This window comes from Photinus pyralis, unplaced genomic scaffold, assembly GCF_008802855.1.
Source record: "Photinus pyralis isolate 1611_PpyrPB1 unplaced genomic scaffold, Ppyr1.3 Ppyr1.4_LG9, whole genome shotgun sequence".
NCBI lineage: Eukaryota > Metazoa > Arthropoda > Insecta > Coleoptera > Lampyridae > Photinus > Photinus pyralis.
The window spans coordinates 7,139,639-7,164,947 of record NW_022170878.1 but is presented as its reverse complement, the minus strand read 5'-3'; the positions used below and the strand labels follow the sequence as shown (position 1 = coordinate 7,164,947).

Here is a 25,309-nt window from a genome sequence, read left to right as displayed (position 1 = left end):
TTGGAACTGTTTGATGGATTCTACAGGTCACATTGTATAAGAAAATTTTTTTTTCGGGTCGATCTGAGACAATTTTTTTTCAAGCCTCAAAAAAAGGCAGTGTATAACCTTCCTTTTGTATCCGTAAATAATTTTTCCTTCATTACTTTCCTGTGCTCCTGATAAGACGATTTGTAAAGAAGTTAAGTATCAGGAGAAGATTAATGGAAAAGCTACCACAAACAAATTTTACACTTTCTGACGTTTCTGTGATCCTGATAGAGCAGAACAAAATACGCGCGAATTTATTTTAGGATAAATACACCCTCTTGCTTTCTTGTAATGTCAAGTTCGTATCAGGAGAGTAAAATGTGCGAGAAAATCAATATCTAAGAAGATGGTTTAGACTGTGTCCCTGCCTTCCTAATGATGAACACGCACATCATACGCGAGAACGGATTCAGGAACACATTTAACTTTAACACTTTCTTCCGTTTCTGTGATCCTGATACAATAAAAAAAGTCTGAAATACGTGGGAATGTATGCAAGAATCAATTTTATACCTTCTTGCTGTTCTGGGACCTCAATGCAACAATTTTTAACATTGACGTTCGTAGCAGGAGAGCCCCTTGTTCCTAATTCGAGGACTTTGTATCCGTGAATAGTTTTTCTTCCTTACTTTCCTGTGCTCCTGATACGACGATTTTTAAGGAAGTTAAGTATCAGGAGAACATCAATGAAAAAGCCACAACAAACAAATTTTACACGTTCTGACGTATCTGTGATCCTGATACAATAAAAAAAAGTCTGAAATACGTGGGAATCTTTGCAAGAATCAATTTTACACCCCAACGCAACAATTTTAACCATTGACGTTCGTAGCAGGAGAGCCCCTTGTTCCTAATTCCAGGACTTTTTTCCTGCCTTATTTTGTTGTGCTCTTGATAGAACAATTTTAAAGAAAGTTAAGTATCAGGAGAACATCAATGGAAAAGCTAGCACAAACAAATTTTACATGTTGTGACGTTTCTGTGATCCTGATAGAGCAGAACAAAATACGTTTAACAAGGCTCTTTACTGTGCTCCTAATACAACAAAGGAAAAGTTAGTGTCACGAGGTAGAATCCAGAACAAATTTTGCACTTTATTGGCATTTCTTTTCTTCAAAATCAACCCTCTCCGTCGAGAGGAAGGGCTCCACATGAAAATCGTCCATTAAAAATACCATCGCTTGTAGTCTCCCCTCCCCGTGTTTTAGAGGTACGTCGACTTTTCTACACCTGGTGCGCGAATTATACGACCAGGCGTCTTCAGGGGACGTCTTCAAACCGATGGGATCACAGGGAGACTCTGCAATTGCAAGCGCTAGTTAATCAACGTAGCCGAACGCCATAATTACCGCAGATCTGGTGCTTCTCGAACCACTCGCGATTTACCACCGACAGTTCGACCTCGACCAGGGACCACGTGCCGTTTTCGCCTCCGTCGAAGCTCAGCGTGAGGTTCGCGCTTTCGCACGAAAGAAAGACCAGCGAGGATCCGTTGTTGCACTCGCCCTCCACGTGCAGTTCATCCGGTGACGTGGGGAGCATCTGGATGAAGGAAGGGGGCGAGCGCGGGTTGTTTCGTACGAGATACACCTGGAAGTGTCGAGGGGTAGCTATGGCGGATAGTTTGGGTTACTCACATTGATTAGGACTTGCAGATTCATCTTCAAGCACGGCACGTCGTCTTCGTCGTAAACCGTTATGCGCCAGCCGCTTCCGGTGACATTTGCGCGACCGTAGTTGCGATAGACGAGTGGCTGGTGCGGTTCGCGTGAGGGGGTGGACGGCTGGTCAAAATCTGGATTGAAACTTTCTGTCACGTTGTTGTCTTTACCTGGGTGGTCTGGTGTTTCCCTCCAGGTAGTAGTAGTGGAGTTCGAAGCTGCCTCTTCCCATAGGTGAACAGTGGGGGTGGTTCCTTGGGCACTCACTGTTACATTCACATGCTGGACGTCGTCCTCACCTGGGTCGTCCGTCAGTTCCCTCCAGGTGGTAGCATTTGGACGATGAATAGTGCGGTGAGTGACATTCACGAAAGTCAACAGTTTTGTTGCATTCACATGCTGGGCGTCGTCCTCATCTGGGTCGTCCGTCAGTTCCCTCCAGGTGGTAGCATTTGGAAGATGAATAGTGGGGTGAGTGACATTCACGAAAGACAACAGTTCTGTTGCATTCACATGCTGGGCGCCGTCCTCACCTGTGCGGTTCGTCAGGTCCCACCAGGTGGTAGCATTTGGAAGGTGAACAGTGCGTGTTGTGACATTCACGAAAAAGACAACAGTTCTGTTGCATTCACATGCTGGGCGCCGTCGCTCAACCTGTTGGCGGTTCGTCAGGTCCCACCAGGTGGTAGCATTTGGAAGGTGAACAGTGCGTGTTTGTGAACATTCACCATGCTGGCGTGACTAACGGTTTCCGTGGAGTTATCTTGAACATGCGAAGAATGGTCATCAATGTTGCTTCCCAGGAGTAGTTTCCAGATGCCTCCGTTTCTTCCATTCGCTGTGAAATTAGCGGCTTTCGTGTTTGTCGGCCATACATTCTTCTTGTCCAGGCCTCGGGTTCCGGTCGTTTCTTGGCGTCACGGAAGTGCATAAGGCCCACTAAACAGCTTCTGAGTTAAACAACAATTTCTAATTACTTGAATAAACTTACACGCTTATCGCGAGCAACACGTAACGGCTTGCTGTGCAGGTCCTCATTCCGAGTGGGTGTCGTAGAAAACAAGCTGCTGATGAGATAAGTGCTCTCTGGGGAAATATCGTTAATTTGAAGCGCATGGGCGTGGAGGATTAAATTACCAGGACTTGAGGAAATTGTTTTGTTACCCACCATGGGAGGGGAGAGGAATACAACAGTTTTGGCATGCCATTCAACCGACCTTAAAGTTTTTTGAAAAATAAGCGGGAAGAATGTGAGCGCACAGCCTGGTGGTCATAACTCGAAATTTATGTGAAGCAAATTTATTTAATAGAATATACTATAAATCAGCATCGATAAATATACAATGCAACAAATAATAATCGATTTAGGGTAACTATATTTTGGTAATCGTTGTAGGCAGCGAGGAAATGTACAGGATGGGTCGAAAAGTTTGGCGGGGAACGTGTTCGCTCGATGCCGCCTTGGTGGCCGGTCAGTCCGTTTGCAGAGCCGAGGCGACAGGTTGCTCATCGTAGCTCCTACAAAGAAAAGGAAACATGACAAAATATAGATAAAAAAAGGAAGAAAAAAAAGGTTCATGGTCAAGTGTCAAAAGTTCTGAAAATCTTTTTTTTAGAGATCGTTTGGATTGCAAATTGCAATGCGTCAATTTTGATCTCTCAATGTTCAGGCTCAAGTCTCAAACTTTTGAAATCTTTTTAGAGAGCGCTTGGGTACAAATTGCATGCGTCAACTTTGATCTCTAAAACATTCAGGCTCATGGCTCAAAGTTCTGAAATCTTTTTAGAGTGCGCTTGGGTTCAAGCGTCAATTTTGATCTAAGGTTCAGGCTCAAGTCTCAAACTTTTGAAATCTTTTAGAGATCGCTTGGATGCAAATTGCATTGGTCAACTTTAAAACATTCGGGCTGAAGTCTCAAAGTTCTGAAATCTTTTTAGAGTACGCTTGAGTTCAAGCGTCAATTTTGATCTCTCAATGTTCAGGCTCAAGTCTCAAACTTTTGAAATCTTTTTAGAGAGCGCTTGGGTACAAATTGCATGCGTCAACTTTGATCTCTAAAACATTCAGGCTCATGGCTCAAAGTTCTGAAATCTTTTTAGAGAGCGCTTGGGTTCAAGCGTCAATTTTGAACGGTGTGAATTAATTTGAATTAACGTGAATTAATTAGAATTAACAAGAATTTAGGTGAATTAATTTGAATTAGCGCGAATTAATTCGTATTTACGTGAATTAACTTGAATTAACATTAGTTGACGTGAATGATTCTGAATTAACGTGAAATAATTTGAATTAAGGCGAGTTAATTTGAATTAAAGTGAATTAATTTGAATTACAATGAATTAATTTGATTTAATATATTATATTTTGGGTCTCAATAAGAATTAAAATCTCGATAGCTCTTCTTTAATTATGTACCTCTTCTATAATTGAATTAAACTCGATCAATACACATATTTTACCGTAATTACTCCCAAATTCGACATACTTTAAAAAATTATCCTTCTATACTTTAATTAAGACGTAATTAGGCGCCGAATAGTGGGGTAAAAATTACACTGTGTACAATTGAATTACATCCGATTGATTCACTCTCCAAAGTGGCAACTAATACCATTCTAACTTTAATTAAGCGTCAATTAGGCTCTCACCGTGGGGTTAAAGTTATACTTTGCACCTCTAAAGTAATTAAAATCGTGGTAGCCTTTTATGCAGCTTCTTAATTAAATTAAATTCGATTAATTTTACCGTAATTATTCGCAAATTGGCGACTATTTCACAACATTATCCTTCTATGCCTTAATTAGTATCAATTAGGCGACAAATCGTGTGGTCTTAAGTGCAATTGAATTAAATCAATTGTTTTTACCATAATTACCCGCAAATTAGCCCCTAATTCGACCTTTTTAAGGGATGCTTTTAGAAAATGCTCACGAAAAAACTGAAATTGTTCTGGCTTTCAGGTCCAAAGCTCTAACGTTGCCTTCGCGTACCAATAGAGCGAGTGAGAGGGGAAAATGAAAACAGAAGAAAACAAATTAGGCGAAACAAATTCAAAGTCAACGGAAAGGAATTAACGCGAAATTTAAAACTATAGTAACATACGGGGTGTTTCATTTTTTGTTACCGTGCAGCATTTGAGTGCTAGAAATCATTTGTTCAATACGATTATTATACAGGGTGCTGCAATTAATAATGCAAACCTCATTGAGCGTATTTGAGCTACGAATTTATTTCATGAGAGCCTTTCAATATACATGACTAAATTAGTATGTAACTGAACACCCTGTATAAGACTGATCCGAGCTGCAGTTGTTTGGCTTGCTACCGCAGGGAACGAAATTAATTTCGATTTTTCACGCACACACAGAACCCATAAAGCGAAGGTGGTTAACCAGACACTGTCGCTCAGGAAATGCCTCCCCATTAACCTCCACCGGCGAGCCGTCGACTGCTGGTGGTGGGCGAATGTAAATCAATAATACCGAGCGAAAAGCGTGAACGTATCATAGGCACGTTTCGGCTCATACTTACGGCCTTGATTGCGGCGTGCGATCCCTTTGCCGTCTATTTTTGAACCAATTCGACACTTGCGTCAGCGTGAGTCCCGTCCTTTTCGCGAGCGCCCTCTTCTCGTCGGGCGTCGGATACTTGTTGCGCGCGTAGCACTCCTTCAGGGCGTTCCTGCTGCGCTCCTTGAAACAGTAAACCGTCTCCTCCCCGTCCCAGATTGTCTTCGGCAGGGGGTACTTCTTGCGTAACCTGTACTTGTCTACCGCTCCTGTAAGGAAAGATCGCTGACGTGATTAACCCGACGTCGCTTTCACTCACCTAGTGGACGTCCCCGTATCTTTTCGGCTTCGTTGTAATGGGCGCGGAACCACAGGTTCTGCAGGTCGGTGTGCCAGCGCGGGTTAAACGAGTGCGATTCGAGTATGGCGTAGAGCTCGTGAAAGGACCCCCTGTGGAAGGCGACGACGGCGCGCGCCCTGAGGATGCTCTCGTTGCCTCTCAACAGCTCGGAGGGTGGCAGCGACCAAAGGAAGGTGGCGAGACGCTCGACGTCCCCCCGTTGATGTAGCGCCTCGCACATGCATTGTACCTACGTCACCGATAAGCCGTTAAATTCATCAATGAAACTGAGATAAAATACGTCTATCAATGAACAGTAAACTGAGATTATCGGCAGGTCGTTACAAATTGATTGATAAACACTTCCTTTCGATATTGTTTAAATAATGCATTGTTGTAATTGCTTCACTTTTAAGAGGCGATTATAATAACTGTCTCGTTTGCCTTTCTTTGGTCCGAATACAAAAACCCACAAAATTCCAATTTTTTGATTTTTTGAAATTTCAGAAACTTAAATTTGTAGGTCTTCAAATAGTCCCATCTGTTAATCCTACAATTCCAGGACACTTCGTAAAAAAACTCAATTTTTGGTTCCCTCCCTAAGACAAGATGCACAAAAATCCAAAAATTCCATTTTTTGAACTTTTAATACTTCAAACGATGCCTGCTATTTCCGTACCCTCTCATTTGTGACTCCTAAATTCTAAAAACATCAAAAGCTTTAGGTTAATATGACCCGGTTCTAGGCTTCCGTCATTCAAAAAACCTAAAAAGACGTCTGCTATTGACAACAAAAGATTTTGGGCCCGCAATAATTAAAAAATCCGAATTTAAGAGTTTAACAGACTTGGGATTATCAAACACTATCCATGGTATAGGATTTTAGGCATCCAAGATTCATAATTCTGAAATTTTAAGCTTCAAAGCTTGAGATTTTAAAAATTCGGAATTTCGAATTTGGGAGACTTCAAATAATTTAATTTTTTAAAATTTTAGGCTTCAAAAGTTGCCTCCGATTTTGAAATGCTCAGATGAGTATGTAATGAGAATAAAATAATTCGGAATTACGAATTTGGGAGACTTGAGAGAATCAAAGGTAAGTAGGTATGATAACTTTCGAGGTTCAAATAATCTAATTTTTTGAAATTTTAGGCTTTAAAAGTCGCCTCCGATTTTGAAATTCTCAGATGAATATATAATGTGAATAAAAATTTGAAGTTGCGAATTTGGGAGACTTGGGAGAATCACAGGTAATTATAATCACGTTTTAGACTTTCAAGGTCCTAATAATTTAATTTTTTGAAATTTTAGGCTTCAAAAGTTGCCTTCGATTTTGAAATTCTCAGATGAATATATAATGAAAATAAAAAATTCGGAATTGCGAATTTGGGAGACTTTTGAGAGAATCAAAGGTAATTATGAGAATGTCTTAGACTTTCAAGGTACAAATAATCTAATTTTTTGAAATTGTAGGCTTCAAAAGTCGCCTCCGATTTTGAAATGCTCAGATGAATATATAATGTGAATAAAAAATTCGAAGTTGCGAATTTGGGAGACTTGGGAGAATCAAAGGTAATTACGATAACGTTTTAGACTTTCAAGGTTCAAATAATATAATTGTTTGAAATTTTAGGCTTCAAAGGTGGCCTCCGATTTTGAAATTCTCAGGTGAGTATGTAATGAGAATAAAGAAAATCGGAATTACAAATTTGGGAGACATGGGAGAATCAAAGGTAATTATGAGAATGATTTAGACTTTCAAGGTTCAAATAATCTAATTTTTTTTAATTTTAGGCTTCAAAAGTTGCCTGCCATTTTGTAATTGTCAACTGAGCATCTAATGAGAATAAAAAATTCGTAATTGTGAATTGGGAGACTTGCGAGAATCAAAGGTAATTATAATTTTAGGTTTCAAAAGTCGCCTCCGTTTTTGAAATTCTCAGATAAATATGTAGTGAGAATAAAAAATTCGGAATTGCGAATTTGGGAGACTTGGGAGAATCAAAGGTAATTATGATACTGTTTTAGACTTTCAAGGTTCAAATAATTTAATTTTTTGAAATTTTAGGCTTCAAAAGTCGGCTCCGATTTTTAAATTCTCTGAAAAGTAAGTAATGAGAATAAAAAAATTCGGAATAACGAATTTGGACGGCGACTTAGGAGAATCAAAGGTAATTACGATAACGTTTTAGACATTTCAAGGTTCAAATAATCTAATTTTTTGAAATTGTAGGCTTCAAAAGTCGCCTCCGATTTTTAAATTCTCTGAAAAGTATGTAATAAGAATAAAAAAATTTGGAATTACTAATTTGGGCGACTTGGGAGAATCAAAGGTAATTATAATAACGTTTTAGACTTTCAAGGTTCAAACAATATAATTTTTTAAAATTTTAGGCTTCAAAGGTCGCCTCCGATTTTGAAATTCTCAGGTGAGTATGTAATGAGAATAAAGAAAATCGGAATTACAAATTTGGGAGACATGGGAGAATCAAAGGTAATTATGAGAATGATTTAGACTTTCAAGGTTCAAATAATCTAATTTTTTGAAATTTTAGGCTTCAAAAGTCGGCTCCGATTTTTAAATTCTCTGAAAAGTATGTAATAAGAATAAAAAAATTTGGAATTACTAATTTGGGCGACTTGGGAGAATCAAAGGTAATTATAATAACGTTTTAGACTTTCAAGGTTCAAACAATATAATTTTTTAAAATTTTAGGCTTCAAAGGTCGCCTCCGATTTTGAAATTCTCAGGTGAGTATGTAATGAGAATAAAGAAAATCGGAATTACAAATTTGGGAGACATGGGAGAATCAAAGGTAATTATGAGAATGATTTAGACTTTCAAGGTTCAAATAATCTAATTTTTTGAAATTTTAGGCTTCAAATCTTTTGAAATTTCAAAAGCATCTAATGAGAATAAAAAATTCGTAATTGTGAATTTGGGAGACTTGGGAGAATCAAAGGTAATTATAATAATGTTCTAGACTTTCAAAGTTCAATTAATCTAATTTTTTGAAATTTTAGGCTTCAAAAGTCGCCTCCGTTTTTGAAATTCTCAGATGAATATGTAGTGAAAATAAAAAATTCGGAATTGCGAATTTGGGAGACTTGCGAGAATCAAAGGTAATTATGATACTGTTTTAGACTTTCAAGGTTCAAATAATTTAATTTTTTGAAATTTTAAGCTTCAAAAGTCGGCTCCGATTGTTAAATTCTCTGAAAAGTATGTAATGAGAATAAAAAAATTCGGAATTACGAATTTGGGCGACTTAGGAGAATCAAAAACGTAATTACGATAACGTTTTAGACTTTTCAAGGTTCAAATAATCTAATTTTTTGAAATTTTAGGCTTCAAAAGTTGCCTCCGATGTTTAAATTCTCTGAAAAGTATGTAATGAGAATATCCAAATAATTGATTTTTTTTAATTTGGGGATCTTCGGTGATTTTGAACTTCTCAGTCACGTATTAAATAGTTTTTTGGATTTTTCTGAGGCCCCTGAATTTCCAGATTGAGGTTCTTTTGGTTTTCTTAAAAAAATAATTTTTGCCCACTATACTGGGCCGTTTGAGATTTCTAAATTCCTGAGACTAATTGAAAAATATGAGGTCTAGCATTTCGAAAATTTGATTTGGTAAATATCCGCGGTAAATTGCCGTAAGTGCTCGTAACGTCGATGTTATGAAAGAGATGAAATGCTAATTTTTAAAAGATTATTAATTTAAAACGAGTAAATGGGAAAGGTTCTCTTTATAATAAGTAATTATAAAAGCAATAATTTTACAAAATTAAAAATATTGAATCAATCAAGGAATTAATAAAAAAAACAATGAGCAAATCTCGGCATAAATAATCGCAATTGTAGTCACTTTTTAACGCCCACGCGAACAGATCGATTCAATTATCCGATCGCACATGGGAATTTCTGGTCGTAAACCATTCCCTCGATTTTGGGTTGAAAATTTTAGTGACAGCTCAATACATTTTGACAATGACAGAATTTCAACAAAAACCTTTTTTTTTTAATTTCTAAAAAATGATCCAGAATTTTCCAGAAATCGCAAAATGGCTTCCTAGCAAAAGGTGTTGCGCGATGTAAAATAATCTTAAGAAAGTAAAATATGTGTCGTCCGAACCTGAAACGGCAGAAAAGGGCGAAACGAGCTCGTAGAGATAATAAATCAGAAACACGTAACAATCCAAAAAGCAAAAAAAATCGGGTAGACCACCCGCCATATGCTCATTTGGCTTTGAACGCTATCCAACTTTCAACTCGTCCCCATTTGTCAAACAATTATTATTAATTCAGTGACAGTCAGTCGCATTATTTTAATGTCTCGAAAATATGAGCCGAGTATTTCCGTGGCCTGTTGTTGGATTCTCACTTTGCGAGTTGGAATCATTCCGCATTCCCCGTCAAACACCATCGATATTAATACCTACACCTTCAACCGAAGTTGCGATTGCTACCTGATGATGGGTCGAAAGTAGACAACGAAACGGGATGATTGCGAATCTTTTTACAGCAGATATAAAGTTGAAGATTCGTATCCAAAAATTAATACTTTAGAAGGAAGAAAAGCGATAGCACAGAATTAGCAACAGACAACCATGTGTGGTTTTTTTTTTGAGTTGCAAGAATGCAGTTTTATACAATTTTAATTGTTCTACCTACTCCAAACTTTTACAGTAGCACTAGATTAAGCCCTACATTTTAATAATTTGGCACAATACGGCACCATCCAAAAGTTAAAACAGCACAAAATTAGCAGCATATCGATGGACCTTTTTTGAGTTGCACTCTCAACAACAAATTTTCGACTTTTGCATCGGCGCGAGATTAGGCACCAAATTTTAATAATTTGGCACAATATAGCACTATCTAAACGTACGCGATTTTAAGTAGCACAAAATTAGCATTTTTTTAGTGGCAGCCTCATACAGTAAAACAAAATCTTTCTACTCCAAATTAAAGCGTTTGCTCCAAACGCTTAGCTTAGCACGAGGTTAAGCACCATATTTTGACACAATATGGCACGAGATATCGCACTATCCATGGCCGATTTAAAATAGCACAAAATCAGCAAAAGAGAACCCTGGCAATTAGTTGACCCTTTTTTCAGTTGCAGCTTCATACAATATAATAATTAAATTTGGATCTTGGATTTTGATCTTTGGAAGCCTACAACTAGTTTCAAGAACGCAGACGACTATTAAGGCCTCATATTAAAAAAATTGAATATTCCTAAAATTATTTTCAAAAATGAAGGCTACTCTTGACGAGGGGTTATTTTAGGGGACAAAGATTTCAATCATTGCCTAAGAGTTTGCTACCATTTCCCTTAATTTTCCCATTTGCCTTAACTTCCCCAACATTTCCTCTAGCTTCTTCCTCAGAATTTCCTCTTATTATCTATATTACCTAATAGCAGTACCTTGAAATTTCCACAAATTTCTCCGAATTAACGTGAAATGAGTAACGTTACTTTCTTATAGAAACCTTTTATTTCCTTAAAATTTCCTCATTTGTTTTAATTTTGTTAACCTCATTAAATGCTCATCAGAAAATTTGAAAATGGCCAGCGACTTTTGAAGCCTCAAATTTCAAAAATGAAATTATTTGAACCTTGAAATGTTATCATAATTACTTTTGATTCTTTCAAGCCTCCCAAATTCGTAATTCGGAATTTTTTAATTCTAATTACATCATCAGAGGAATTCAAAATGGCAGGCGACTTTTGAAGCCTTAAATTTGAAAGTATTGGATTATGTGAACCTTGAAATGTTATTATAATTACTTTTGATTTTCCTAAGTCTCCCAAATCCGTAATTCCTGTTTGCTGATGTAGTCAAAATGTGTGGCCTAATGGTAATAAGTTATAACAAAAATTCTATCAATCCCACTCGTTTACGCCAAATTTATTATTAGAAAACGAAAATTCCATATTCCTTACAAAATCAATATGAGTAAATTATACGCTAACTTAGGCTGTTGGAGTGAAATTTTGTGCCCTACTGAAAATAAAGTTGCCGCAAAAATTCTATCAATTCCACTACTTTACTCAGAATTTGTTACAAGAAAGTGTCTGTTTAAACAAAATCAGTCAAAAAAGCAGAAACATTTGGGGCACTACAAAAGTTACACCCTTCTCAATACAAACGGGGTTAATCAGTAAGACCGAATTTCTAATAAAATTCTTAATTTGAAAATAGCAAGGGGTGACTGTTGTATGTGCACTTGGAGGGTTGTTTGTAGACTATTTAAACGAAATCAGTCAAAAAAAGCAGATAGATTTGGAGGACTACAAAAGTTACACCCTTCTCAATACAAACGGGGTTAATCAGTAAGACCGAAATTCTAAAAAAGTTCTTAATTTGAAAATAGCAAGGGGTGACTTTTATATGTCCACTTGGAGGGTTGTTTGTAGACTATTTAAACAAAATCAGTCAAAAAAGCAGATACATTTGGGGCACTACTCAAGTTACACCCTTCTCAATACAAACGGGGTTAATCATCAGTAAGACCGAATTTCTAAAAAAAATTCTTAATTTGAAAATAGCAAGGGGTGACTTTTGTATGTGCACTTGGAGGGTTGTTTGTAGACTATTTAAACAAAATCAGTCAAAAAAGCAGATACATTTGGGGCACTACAAAAGTTACACCCTTCTCAATACAAACGGGGTTAATCAGTAAGACCGAATTTCTAAAAAAAATTCTTAATTTGAAAATAGCAGGGGGTGACTTTTCTATGTGCACTTGGAGGGTTGTTTGTAGACTATTTAAACAAAATCAGTCAAAGAAGCAGATAGATTTGGGGCACTACAAAAGTTACACCCTTCTCAATACAAACGGGGTTAATCAGTAAGACCGAATTTCTAAAAAAAATTCTTAATTTGAAAATAGCAAGGGGTGACTTTTGTATGTGCACTTGGAGGGTTGTTTGTAGACTATTTAAACAAAATCAGTCAAAAAAGCAGATAGATTTGGGGCACTACAAAAGTTACACCCTTCTCAATACAAACGGGGTTAATCGCAGTAAGACCGAATTTCTAAAAAAAATTCTTAATTTGAAAATAGCAAGGGGTGACTTTTGTATGTGCACTTGGAGGGTTGTCTGTAGAGTACTTAAACAAAATCACTCAAAAAACCCGATAGATTTTGGGCACTACAAAAATTACACCCTTCTTAATACAAACGGGGTTAATCAGTAAGACCGAATTTCTAAAAAAAATTCTTAATTTGAAAATAGCAAGGGGTGCCTTTTGTATGTGCACTTGGAGGGTTGTTTGTAGACTATTTAAATATAATCAGTCAAAAAAGCAGATAGATTTGGGGCACTACAAAAGTTACACCTTTCTCCATACAAACGGGGTTAATCAGTAAGACCGAATTTCTAAAAAAAATTCTTAATTTGAAAATAGCAAGGGGTGACTTTTGTATGTGCACTTGGAGGGTTGTTTGTAGACTATTTAAACGAAATCAGTCAAAAAAGCAGATAGATTTGGAGCACTACAAAAGTTACACCCTTCTCAATACAAACGGGGTTAATCAGTAAGACCGAATTTCTAAAAAAGTTCTTAATTTGAAAATAGCAAGGGTTGATTTTTATATGTCCCCTTGGAGGGTTGTTTGTAGACTATTTAAACAAAATCAGTCAAAAAAGCAGATACATTTGGGGCACTACAAAAGTTACACCCTTCTCAATACAAACGGGGTTAATCAGTAAGACCGAATTTCTAATAAAATTCTTAATTTGAAAATAGCAAGGGGTGACTGTTGTATGTGCACTTGGAGGGTTGTTTGTAGACTATTTAAACGAAATCAGTCAAAAAAAGCAGATAGATTTGGAGGACTACAAAAGTTACACCCTTCTCAATACAAACGGGGTTAATCAGTAAGACCGAAATTCTAAAAAAGTTCTTAATTTGAAAATAGCAAGGGGTGACTTTTGTATTTGCACTTGGAGGGTTGTTTGTAGACTATTTAAACAAAATCAGTCAAAAAAGCAGATACATTTGGGGCACTACAAAAGTTACACCCTTCTCAATACAAACGGGGTTAATCATCAGTAAGACCGAATTTCTAAAAAAAATTCTTAATTTGAAAATAGCAAGGGGTGACTTTTGTATGTGTACTTGGAGGGTTGTTTGTAGACTGTTTAAACAAAATCAGTCAAAAAGGCAGATAGATTTGGAGCACTACAAAAGTTACACCCTTCTCAATACAAACGGGGTTAATCAGTAAGACCGAATTTCTAAAAAAGTTCTTAATTTGAAAATAGCAAGGGTTGATTTTTATATGTCCACTTGGAGGGTTGTTTGTAGACTATTTAAACAAAATCAGTCAAAAAAGCAGATACATTTGGGGCACTACAAAAGTTACACCCTTCTCAATACAAACGGGGTTAATCATCAGTAAGACCGAATTTCTAAAAAAAATTCTTAATTTGAAAATAGCAAGGGGTGACTTTTGTATGTGTACTTGGAGGGTTGTTTGTAGACTGTTTAAACACAATCAGTCAAAAAGGCAGATAGATTTGGAGCACTACAAAAGTTACACCCTTCTCAATACAAACAGGGTTAATCAGTAAGACCGAATTTCTAATAAAATTCTTAATTTGAAAATAGCAAGGGGTGACTTTTATATGTCCACTTGGAGGGTTGTTTGTAGACTATTTAAACAAAATCAGTCAAAAAAGCAGATACATTTGGGGCACTACAAAAGTTACACCCTTCTCAATACAAACGCGATTAATCAGTAAGACCGAATTTCTAAAAAAAATTCTTAATTTGAAAATAGCAAGGGGTGACTTTTGTATGTGCACTTGGAGGGTTGTTTGTAGACTATTTAAACAAAATCGTCAAAAAAGCAGATAGATTTGGAGCACTACAAAAGTTACACCCTTCTCAATACAAACGGGGTTAATCAGTAAGACCGAATTTCTAAAAAAGTTCTTAATTTGAAAATAGCAAGGGTTGATTTTTATATGTCCCCTTGGAGGGTTGTTTGTAGACTATTTAAACAAAATCAGTCAAAAAAGCAGATACATTTGGGGCACTACAAAAGTTACACCCTTCTCAATACAAACGCGATTAATCAGTAAGACCGAATTTCTAAAAAAATTCTTAATTTGAAAATAGCAAGGGGTGACTTTTGTATGTGCACTTGGAGGGTTGTTTGTAGACTATTTAAACAAAATTAGTCAAAAAAGCAGATACATTTGGGGCACTACAAAAGTTACACCCTTCTCAATACAAACGGGGTTAATCAGTAAGACCGAATTTCTAAAAAAAATTCTTAATTTGAAAATAGCAAGGGGTGACTTTTGTATTTGCACTTGGAGGGTTGTTTGTAGACTATTTAAACAAAATCAGTCAAAAAAGCAGATACATTTGGGGCACTACAAAAGTTACACCCTTCTCAATACAAACGCGATTAATCAGTAAGACCGAATTTCTAAAAAAAAGTTCTTAATTTGAAAATAGCAAGGGGTGACTTTTGTATGTGCCCTTGGAGGGTTGTTTGTAGACTATTTAAACAAAATCAGTCAAAAAAGCAGATACATTTGGGGCACTACAAAAGGTACACCCTTCTCAATACAAACGGGGTTAATCAGTAAGACCGAATTTCTAATAAAATTCTTAATTTGAAAATAGCAAGGGGTGACTTTTGTATGTGTACTTGGAGGGTTGTTTGTAGACTATTTAAACAAAATCAGTCAAAAAAGCAGATACATTTGGGGAACTACAAAAGTTACACCCTTCTCAATACAAACGGGGTTAATCAGTAAGACCGAATTTAAAAAAAAATTCTTAATTTGAAAATAGCAAGGGGTGACTGTTGTATGTGCACTTGGAGGGTTGTTTGTAGACTATTTAAACGAAATCAGTCAAAAAAAGCAGATAGATTTGGAGCACTACAAAAGTTACACCCTTCTCAATACAAACGGGGTTAATCAGTAAGACCGAAATTCTAAAAAAGTTCTTAATTTGAAAATAGCAAGGGGTGACTGTTGTATGTGCACTTGGAGGGTTGTTTGTAGACTATTTAAACGAAATCAGTCAAAAAAAGCATCGGCCGAAAAACTCAGCAGCTTCTTCCCATATCCTTCCACGTTGTTTAAATGTATGCGATTATCCACCATCTTCTTCACAAAACACTCGCTCTTTCTGTCACTATCACCACCTTTTTTAATGAGGTCCTCTCCGATGACATTCTTGCAACCGTCGAACTCCTTCTTCTGGAAGCTCTTGTTGAGGTAGCTCTCGAACTCGAGCTTCTTGCCGTAAGCGCACACGCTCTCCCCGTAATAATTCGAATGGATCTGCGAAAATTGGGGCGAATTCGACGCGCTCGACGACGTCCGGTCGATTTCCATCTTTGTTTTGGTAAAAACAAAAACGCGCAAATTGCACTTATCGAGCCGATATTTCGTATTATGTGCAGGTACGAGAGGAGTTCATTTAATGATCCCGCTCTAAGCTGCGCTCTCGAAAGCGACGGGGCCCCGCCCACGTCGGCGCGACGCGCCAATGGGCGAGCGCGATCTCGGGTCGTCCTGGCAGCAACTCCGGCGTCCGTCCAATAAGGGGTTGCTTTAAATTCGAAATTGGGTTTCTTCCCCAAGGAAGAAAAAAAGAGGATTGGATGCGTTTGTCTATCGAAGGTTTCATTGACGTCGGATGACCGTGTAATGCTTTGTAAGTGCAAAGTTGGAGCGTGGGAAAGTGCTGACTGCTGATTGCGGTTGTTTTTGCGAATCGTAGAGACATGACATGACTAGGTGCCGGACATGAACTTTTATCTTCGATGTCAACGGACAGTCGAAATTTGTCAGCACTTTTTGCGTTGACTCATTCTCCCCTAGGTAAACAATAGGTATCTACGCCTATGGAAAATGTGCTTTTGTTTTTATTCATGTGTAGTAGCCCCCCCTTTTGCAAAAGAGTACCGGTCCTGGAAGTGCATAAACTTCCAGAGTTCCTGATAAATCTTAAGCCTAGCGTTCCAACACACCATTACTTTGGAAATGTGGGCGACAAACAGCACGAAAAACCTCTATTTGGGTTGAAAATTCCAAGACTGGCTTCTGAAGCTGTTACGGGTTAGTTCCGAATCGAGTTCCAAAGCCTACTCGCCTTTGGAACCAGATCCATTAAGTTAGCAACCAGCATTTACAGAAAAATGATCGACACTTTTTTTAGTGTAGAGTCTGACACAAGCCATTGAAACACCGATTCCGGTAGTCCATTTCGCCTGTCAGATTGGTTTAAATTTGCAATTTTTTCCATTTTCACAGGGAAACGGTTTTCCACTTGCCACGAAAAAACTAGTGTGGACACACGCCATTGAAACGCCGTTTCCGGCAGTCCATTTCGCCTGTTAGATTGGTTTAAATTTGCAATTTTTTCCATTTTCACAGGGAAACGATTTTCCACTTCCCAGGAAAAAACTAGTGTGGACACACGCCATTGAAACGCCGTTTCCGGCAGTCTATTTCGCCTGTTAGATTGGTTTAAATTTGCAATTTTTTCCATTTTCACAGGGAAACGATTTTCCACTTCCCAGGAAAAAACTAGTGTGGACACACGCCATTGAAACGCCGTTTCCGGCAGTCCATTTCGCCTGTTAGATTGGTTTAAATTTGCAATTTTTTCCATTTTCACAGGGAAACGGTTTTCCACTTGCCACAAAAAATTAGTGTGGACACACGCCATTGAAACGCCGTTTCCGGCAGTCCATTTCGCCTGTTAGATTGGTTTAAATTTGCAATTTTTTCCATTTTCACAAGGAAACGATTTTCCACTTGCCACAAAAAATTAGTGTGGACACACGCCATTGAAACGCCGTTTCCGGCAGTCCATTTCGCCTGTTAGATTGGTTTAAATTTGCAATTTTTTCCATTTTCACAGGGAAACGATTTTCCACTTGCCACAAAAAACTAGTGTGGACACACGCCATTGAAACGCCGTTTCCGGCAGTCCATTTCGCCTGTTAGATTGGTTTAAATTTGCAATTTTTTCCATTTTCACAGGAAACGATTTTCCACTTGCCACGAAAAAATTAGTGTGGACACACGCCATTGAAACGCCGTTTCCGGCAGTCCATTTCGCCTGTTAGATTGGTTTAAATTTGCAATTTTTTCCATTTTCACAAGGAAACGATTTTCCACTTGCCACAAAAAATTAGTGTGGACACACGCCATTGAAACGCCGTTTCCGGCAGTCCATTTCGCCTGTTAGATTGGTTTAAATTTGCACTTTTATCCATTTTCACAGAGAAACGATTTTCCACTTCCCACGAAAAAACTAGTGTGGACACACGCCATTGAAACACCGTTTCCGGCAGTCCATTTCGCCTGTTAGATTGGTTTAAATTTGCAATTTTTTCCATTTTCCATTTTCACAGTGTGGACACACGCCATTGAAACGCCGTTTCCGGCAGTCCATTTCGCCTGTTAGATTGGTTTAAATTTGCAATTTTTTCCATTTTCACAATGAAGCGATTTTCCACTTGCCACAAAATATTAGTGTGGACACACGCCATTAAAACGCCGTTTCCGGTAGTCCATTTCGCCTGTTAGATTGGTTTAAATTTGCAATTTTTTCCATTTTCACAGGAAAACGGTTTTCCACTTGCCACAAAAAATTAGTGAGGACACACGCAATTGAAACGCCGTTTCCGGCAGTCCATTTCGCCTGTTAGATTGGTTTAAATTTGCAATTTTTTCCATTTTCACAAGGAAACGATTTTCCACTTGCCACAAAAAATTAGTGTGGACACACGCCATTAAAACGCCGTTTCCGGCAGTCCATTTCGCCTGTTAGATTGGTTTAAATTTGCAATTTTTTCCATTTTCACAGGGAAACGGTTTTCCACTTGCCACAAAAAACTAGTGTGGACACACGCCATTGAAACGCCGTTTCCGGCAGTCCATTTCGCCTGTTAGATTGATTTAAATTTGCAATTTTTTCCATTTTCACAAGGAAACGATTTTCCACTTGCCACAAAAAATGAGTGTGGACACACGCCATTGAAACGCCGTTTCCGGCAGTCCATTTCGCCTGTTAGATTGGTTTAAATTTGCAATTTTTTCCATTTTCACAGGGAAACGGTTTTCCACTTGCCACAAAAAACTAGTGTGGACACACGCCATTGAAACGCCGTTTCCGGCAGTCCATTTCGCCTGTTAGATTGGTTTAAATTTGCAATTTTTTCCATTTTCACAAAGAAGCGATTTTTTTCCACTTGCCACAAAAAACTAGTGTGGACACACGCTATTGAAACTCCGTTTCCGGTAGTCCATTTCGCCTGTCAGATTGGTTTAAATTTGCAATTTTTTCCATTTTCACAGGGAAACGGTTTTCCACTTACCACGAAAAATTAGTGTGGACACACGCTATTGAAACTCCGTTTCCGGTTGTGCATTTCGCCTGTTAGATTGGTTTAAATTTGCAATTTTTTCCATTTTCACAGGGAAACGATTTTCCACTTACCACAAAAAATTAGTGTGGACACACGCCATTGAAACGCCGTTTCTGGTAGCCAATTTCGCCAATTACAAAAAGAAAGGATCCTATCAAAAGTATAATGCTGACACATTCCAGGGCTTCATGTTTTCCAGTGACTTATACAATTTAAACAAGAGAAAGTGTCCATTTTTCTCGTGTTTTTGAATCAGGAGAGCATAATCCATAATGCATGAGAAAGTCCTTGTCTATACGACTTCTGGTGATTCTGTTACTCAAAAGTTAATCATAAATGTCCGGGCAAGCAAACATTTTTGAAAGAAAAAAGTGTATCAGGAAAACATAAAACGGGAGAATGCGTTTTTATACCTACTGAATTATGTTTTTTGTACGTGAATGCACTCATTTTTTAAGGGTAATTTTACACGTTCTTGTGTATTTGAATCAGGTGAGCATAATGCCTTAGAAATTTGATAACAAATTTTTAGATTACGTAAAAATTGTTCTTGCGTTTCTATGGTTCTGATGTAAGTAACAATTTTTAGAGAGAGATTTGTATCAGGAGAAAAGGTGACCCTGAGACAATTAAAATTGAAAATGTAAGAAAGTTTTCTAAATAGAAAAGGACACCTCCTTGCGTGTCCGTGATTTGGAGAAACAACTTTTGTCGAAGAAATAATTTTGCACCAGGTGAACATAAAAGGTGAAGAGGTGTCTGGTAATAAATTTGTGACTTTCTTGAGGAGAGTCAATGAGTTTTTTCCCAAAAACCACGAGGATCTTGAGGATTTTGAAAATTTTAGGGGAAAAACGTAGCACCCTCTGTTGGGCGAGGGGGGGGGGCTGTGTAATCTCTCAAGAACAGGAAGATTGTACGACCCTTTTTCGTAAAAAAACATAAGAATCTCCAGGGCTTTGACGAATTTGAGGGAAAAGGTACCACCGGGGGGTATGGGAGGTATGAACCCCCCCCCCCCTCCACCGTTACGTGATAAAGTATTAAATACCTTAACCTTTTTATGCTTTTGATGCGACAACTTAGAAAAAAACGTCAAAGGTGTCTGTCAATAAGTTTTACAGAATCTCTTATGTAACGGGAAAAGTTGCACGAGAGAGGTGCGTTCATTTATAGCCCCCCCCCCCCCCCCCCCGCCTCCCATCAGCATAAAATTGAACCAATTTTTGTCTCTTATACAGTTCGCATTCGGAAACCAGACTTTTAATCCGACTCATATTCAATAGCACTCGTAGAAATCGATTGGCGAAGGTCTGACATGGCTGTATCTTCTCGTTCTCGAGACACGGACGGACAGACGGACGGACACATAAAAATTATACCAGGAAAATGTAATATATAAGTCAAAGGTGTCTGTCAATCAATTTTACAGCATCTATTATGTAACGGGAAAAGTTGCGCGAGAGGGGTGCGTTCATTTATAGCCCCCCTCCCCCCATTAGCCCAAAATTGAATCAACTTTTGTATCTTTTACAGCTCGCGTTCGGAATCCAGATTTTTAATCCGACTCATATTCAATAGCACTCGACCACTCGTAGAACTCGATTGGCGAAGGTCTGACATTGCCGTATCTTCTCGTTCTCGAGGCACGGACGGACAGACGGACGGACACATAAAAATTATATCAGGAGGAAAATGTAATATATAAGTCAAAGGTGTCTGTCAATAAATTTTACAGAATCTCTTATGTAACGGAGAAAGTTGTAGGAGAGGGGTGCATTCATTTATAGCCCCCCCCCCCCCCAATTAGCTCAAAACTGAACCAATTTTTGTATCTATTGTGCCTCAATTGTAAATTTATACTCACGGTTTGTGCCTTTTTGATTTTGAAATAATTCACAAAACCAAATAGGAGCCGGGTGAACTCTTAGCCCCCCCTCCCCCCCTTCAGCTTTTTAATATTTAATCGATGGCATTGCGTAGTACTTTCATTGCGCTTTTATGCTCATAATTTGCACCTTTTTAGTTTCGGAAATACACACTTTGAAACATCCCCTAAAATTAACCTTCAAAACCACGTCAGTTTGATTAAAAAAAATTAATTTGGAGGGGGGGAGGCTAAGTGAAATTTGCGAAATATTTCTAAAACTAAAAAGGCCCGAACCGTGTGCATAAATGCGCAATTGAGGTACAGTATGTAGATGCAAAAGAAATGTTGGGTTAAAGGGGGGGGGGGGCATACCTATAGCACAGATTAACTTCTGTGCCTATAGTATGTAGTTGGTATCAGGAAAATATAATATCCTAGAAGGTGCTTGATGATAATAATAAATTTCATCCTTCTTCTGTTTCTGTGGTTAGGGGATGCAAACTCTCTAAAAGAGGATGCAAATGGAATAGTTTTTGATGCAATTTAGTTGTTTCTAACAATGAAAAGATGTTAGAAAAAGGTAGCTACATATTTTTATGTGTCAACTTCCGGTTGTGCAATCATTTCACTTATTTATACTCGCCGTTCGTTCCCATCTCAGATAAAAAAGTACATACATCGAAAGTTACCTTACACTTAACACATGTAGGTGTCAAATATCGGCGTCTGTCAAAGATAACGCATACCTTCCGCAAGCCCATTTTTTACCCCCGCGTTTTCCGTGTGTCTGCGTGTGTTTTTTTTTCTCCGATTTCGTAAAAATTACAAAACCAATTATACATGAGTTATTGCCTAACGGGCAATTAAAATCTACAACTTTAAGGGTTTAAGTTTCGGACCACGAAAGAAACGCCGCGTTTTTTTTTACGACGAAACGCATAAATTTCAATCCCGAAAATTCCTACGATTTTTTTTTTGGCGCGTTTAATTAAACAATCTCTGCCCAGCGTGTATCGTTAGAGCGAGGGCGCGGGATCGGATTTCACGTTGTCCTATAATTAGTTCCAAAGGGAGTAGCAATCATTCCAATTAAACGCGCGACGCGGCAGCAAACCACCCCGCGCGTCACATGCGAAGATTGGGGATGCTAAATTAACAGGTGTTCGAAAATTGGTAGAAATCTGTTTGTGTCGAGGAGAAGAAAGGAACATCGTCCGAGGGATAAGTCCTCAACAATTAGAGCTACCACGCCCCTTCGTCACGGATTTAACAATGAGGATAGCGACGCTCCTTTTGCCTGTCAACGCTCCTCTCTTTCTCAATCCCTTATAGGTGTACAGATGTAATCCCTCGTAATCCCGACGGTAATTCGAGTAGCTCGCTTTGTTGAAACGTACGTAATAGTGTCGCAAATCTCTCTAAACTTTTGGCCTGCCCTTTTTGTTAAAACGCGCCCGACGCAGGCCCTTTACAGTCGTCACATAATAATAATTTCGGCCCGACGAGGGGTGAGATTTTATTAAGGAATTCTCTCGAGAATGATGATTTGTTGTGTAACCCGACTCCTGCTTTACACCATCATTCAGTTTATCCAAGTATCGATCCTTATTTTCTTAAAGGATTTGACGCTTTATTAGGTCCTTATGTTAACGTTATTAAATTCCTGTCTGGCCCTTTCGCTCAATTAACGACGCAGGTAAAGCGAATGGGCCGAAAGTTTGCGCAATTAAATTAGAGAAGCTTTTCTCAAAAATTTAATTTTTTGTACACGCTCCCAAAAAGACCTACTTTACGGACTCAAAAGTGTCCATAAAATGAGTCTTTTCCGGACTCATTTCACTCACCAGATCCCCCTGTACCACGTTTTACTCTGAAATGTTTAAATCCCTAAAGATCCTTATGATGGTATCTTTAGAAAAGGTCACCGAATCTCCCTATTTTCCTACCTCCCAGACCTCACTGTGTCCCAAAAAGCTCCGAGGATCCTTATGTTGCTATTTTGGAAATGTGTCCGAATCTCTCTTTCCTGGAAGATATTGCATACTCTAAGACACCCCGGTGCAACGTTTTGGCCAAAAATTTTCAAACCCCTAAAAATCATTATGACGTTTTCTTGGGAAAAAGTCATAGAGTTTCCCTTTTTCGCGGGGGATATTCCCAGACGCTCGGCGCCACTTTTTTCCCCAAAACTCAGCCCCGAGAATCCTTATGTTGGTATTTTGAAAAAGTGCCACTGAATCTCTCTTTCCTGGGGGATATTCCATACCCTCCCAGACACCCCCAGTATCACCTTTTCCATCGAAATGTTCAAAGTACTGACCATCATCATGATGGTTTTTGGGGAAAGAGCTACCTGAACCTTCCTTTTCTTAAGGGGTCTAGAACACCCTCCAGACTCCCCTTGAACAATTTGGTGCGAAACATATAGCATCGGGTAGTCTGGGTTCCTAAAAAAGGTTCTAGTAGTTTCAACAGTTTTGAGGGAAGGAGGAGGGGTATGGAATACCAAAAAAAACTAGGTGGCCCATTTTCTAAAAAACAATTAATCCTAAGGACTCGAGGGACTGGCAAGAATTGTATTCGCTCCAGACCCCTGTACTTACTTTGTTTTCCCCCAAAAGGTGCATATCTTTCAGACACATCATGATGGTCTTTCGGAAAGGGGCGACTGAATACTTGTTGCCTCTTCTTGAGATATAATCCCTTTTGGGACCTTTTTTTGGAAAAGGGTCAGTTGGGAAAAGGGAAGTTGTCACCGAATTTACCTTTTTTCCCGGGAGGCCTTTCTTTTTAGCGCATTTCCACAAAAATAAAAAAAAATGCGCTATTGTGGCCACTTTGTCCGTCCGTCCGTCCGTCCGACCGTCCGTCCGCTAACTTTGCGGCGCTACTAGTTCTTTATCTTAAGAGCTATTGTTCTTCTTTTTTCGCTATTTGGTTCGTTATGGTGTCGAGTCTTGTACCAAAGAAGGAATTTTTTCTGTACCGCTTACAAAAAAAGTTATTGTAAAAAAAACAAAAAACCGTTTTTTACATGTTCCATGATTTTACACTTTTGCCGTTTATTAACGATCCTAGAGATCGTTTATAATTTTGCATTGCTATCTGTTGTCTGCCTGTTGGTCTGTCCGTCTGTTCCTTTGTCTGTCTGTCCATCTATCTGTCCGTGTGAACGATAACTTTGTTTAGAAATGTTCGATCGCTTTTACATCTCCGTTAGTTATGAACTGAATTGCATGAAATTCAATATGGGCATAGATTTAGCCATATAATACGCAATGCCAAAAGTTGAATCGAATCGATTCAAAATTCACAGTGCCCTTTTCGCATCTCGACCATTTATAAACCGAATTGCAAACTTTTTTACTTATAAAAGTATTTGAATGAAATTTGATACATAGGCACTTGGAATAAAGGAAAATCAAACGCCAAATTTCAAAATTTGGTTTTGCGCATGCGCAGTGCCAACTTTTTTATTTATGGAAGAATTTAAACGAAATTTGATACATAGGCACTTGGGATAAAGGAAAAAGAATTTAAATGAAATGTGATACATAGGCACTTGGAATAAAGGAAAATCTAGCGCCAGTTTCAAAATTTTATTTTGCGCATGCGCAGTGCCAACTTTTTTATCTATGAAACTATTTAAGTGAAATTTGATACTTAGGCGCTTGGAACAAAGGAAAATCTAACATTAGTTTTAAAATTTAGGTTTGCGCATGCGCAGTTCCAACTTTCTTATTTAGAAAAGCATTGAAATGAAATTCTTCTCATAAACTGAAATTGAAGTAGCACGTCAACAATGGATTGCCCATGTGCAACGCTATCTTTCATATTTGTGGCCGGATTTTTACGATTTTAACAGAAGTGGCATCTTATAAATGGGAAATGAATGCAAGTGGAAATGCGCTTTATGTAAATCGTTTACGATTACTTTTTAACTTGTTTTTCCTTCTCGGTGATACGTTTTACCTCAAAATGTCCTCAGCCCCTAGGACCTCATGCTGCTATTTTGGCAATGGGTCACCGAAACTCCCTTTCCTGGGGAGTATTCCATATTCTTTAGACACCTCCGGTGCTACGTTATGCTCCAAAATGTTCAAAGGCCTAAAGGTCCTTATGTTGGTTTTTTGGGTAGTAACCGAATTTCCCTCTTTTTCCTGGGTGGTATTCCTTACCTCCCAGAACCTCGGCGCTACGTTTTGCTCCAAAATGTTCCCAGTCCCGAGGATCCTTATGTTATTATTTTGGTAATGGGTCACCGAATCTTTCTTTCTTGGGGGCTATTCCTCAGGATCTTTAAGACAGTTTTGAATTATCAAATCCCCCTCCCCCTCCTTCGCTCCAAGAATTCGCTTCCAAGAAGATTGAGTGACGTATCATAAGAATTCTGCTGAATTTGAACATTTTAAGGCAGTAAATCTTCCTCTTACACCTGGGGAGTATTCCAGACTCCCAGGCCCCTCGGTGCTC

General features: G+C 38.3%; 2 protein-coding genes across 2 annotated transcripts; both read right to left on the bottom strand.

Annotated features, from left to right (window-relative positions):
• Nucleotides 1-1,036: 1,036 nt before the first annotated feature.
• Nucleotides 1,037-2,622, bottom strand: LOC116180758. Its single transcript, XM_031500880.1, has 4 exons — nt 2,512-2,622; nt 1,668-2,432; nt 1,380-1,620; nt 1,037-1,330 (listed from the first exon to the last, which is right to left on the bottom strand). The coding sequence occupies exons 1-4, from the start codon at nt 2,620-2,622 to the stop codon at nt 1,125-1,127; spliced, it is 1,323 nt and encodes a 440-aa protein (XP_031356740.1). The 3' UTR covers nt 1,037-1,124.
• Nucleotides 2,623-5,003: 2,381 nt separating this feature from the next.
• Nucleotides 5,004-16,108, bottom strand: LOC116181459 (homeobox protein six1-like). Its single transcript, XM_031501836.1, has 4 exons — nt 15,613-16,108; nt 5,521-5,793; nt 5,224-5,470; nt 5,004-5,143 (listed from the first exon to the last, which is right to left on the bottom strand). Exons 1-4 carry the CDS (start codon nt 15,917-15,919, stop codon nt 5,116-5,118), a joined length of 855 nt encoding a protein of 284 aa, XP_031357696.1. The 5' UTR covers nt 15,920-16,108; the 3' UTR covers nt 5,004-5,115.
• Between the last annotated feature and the right edge of the window lie 9,201 nt (nt 16,109-25,309).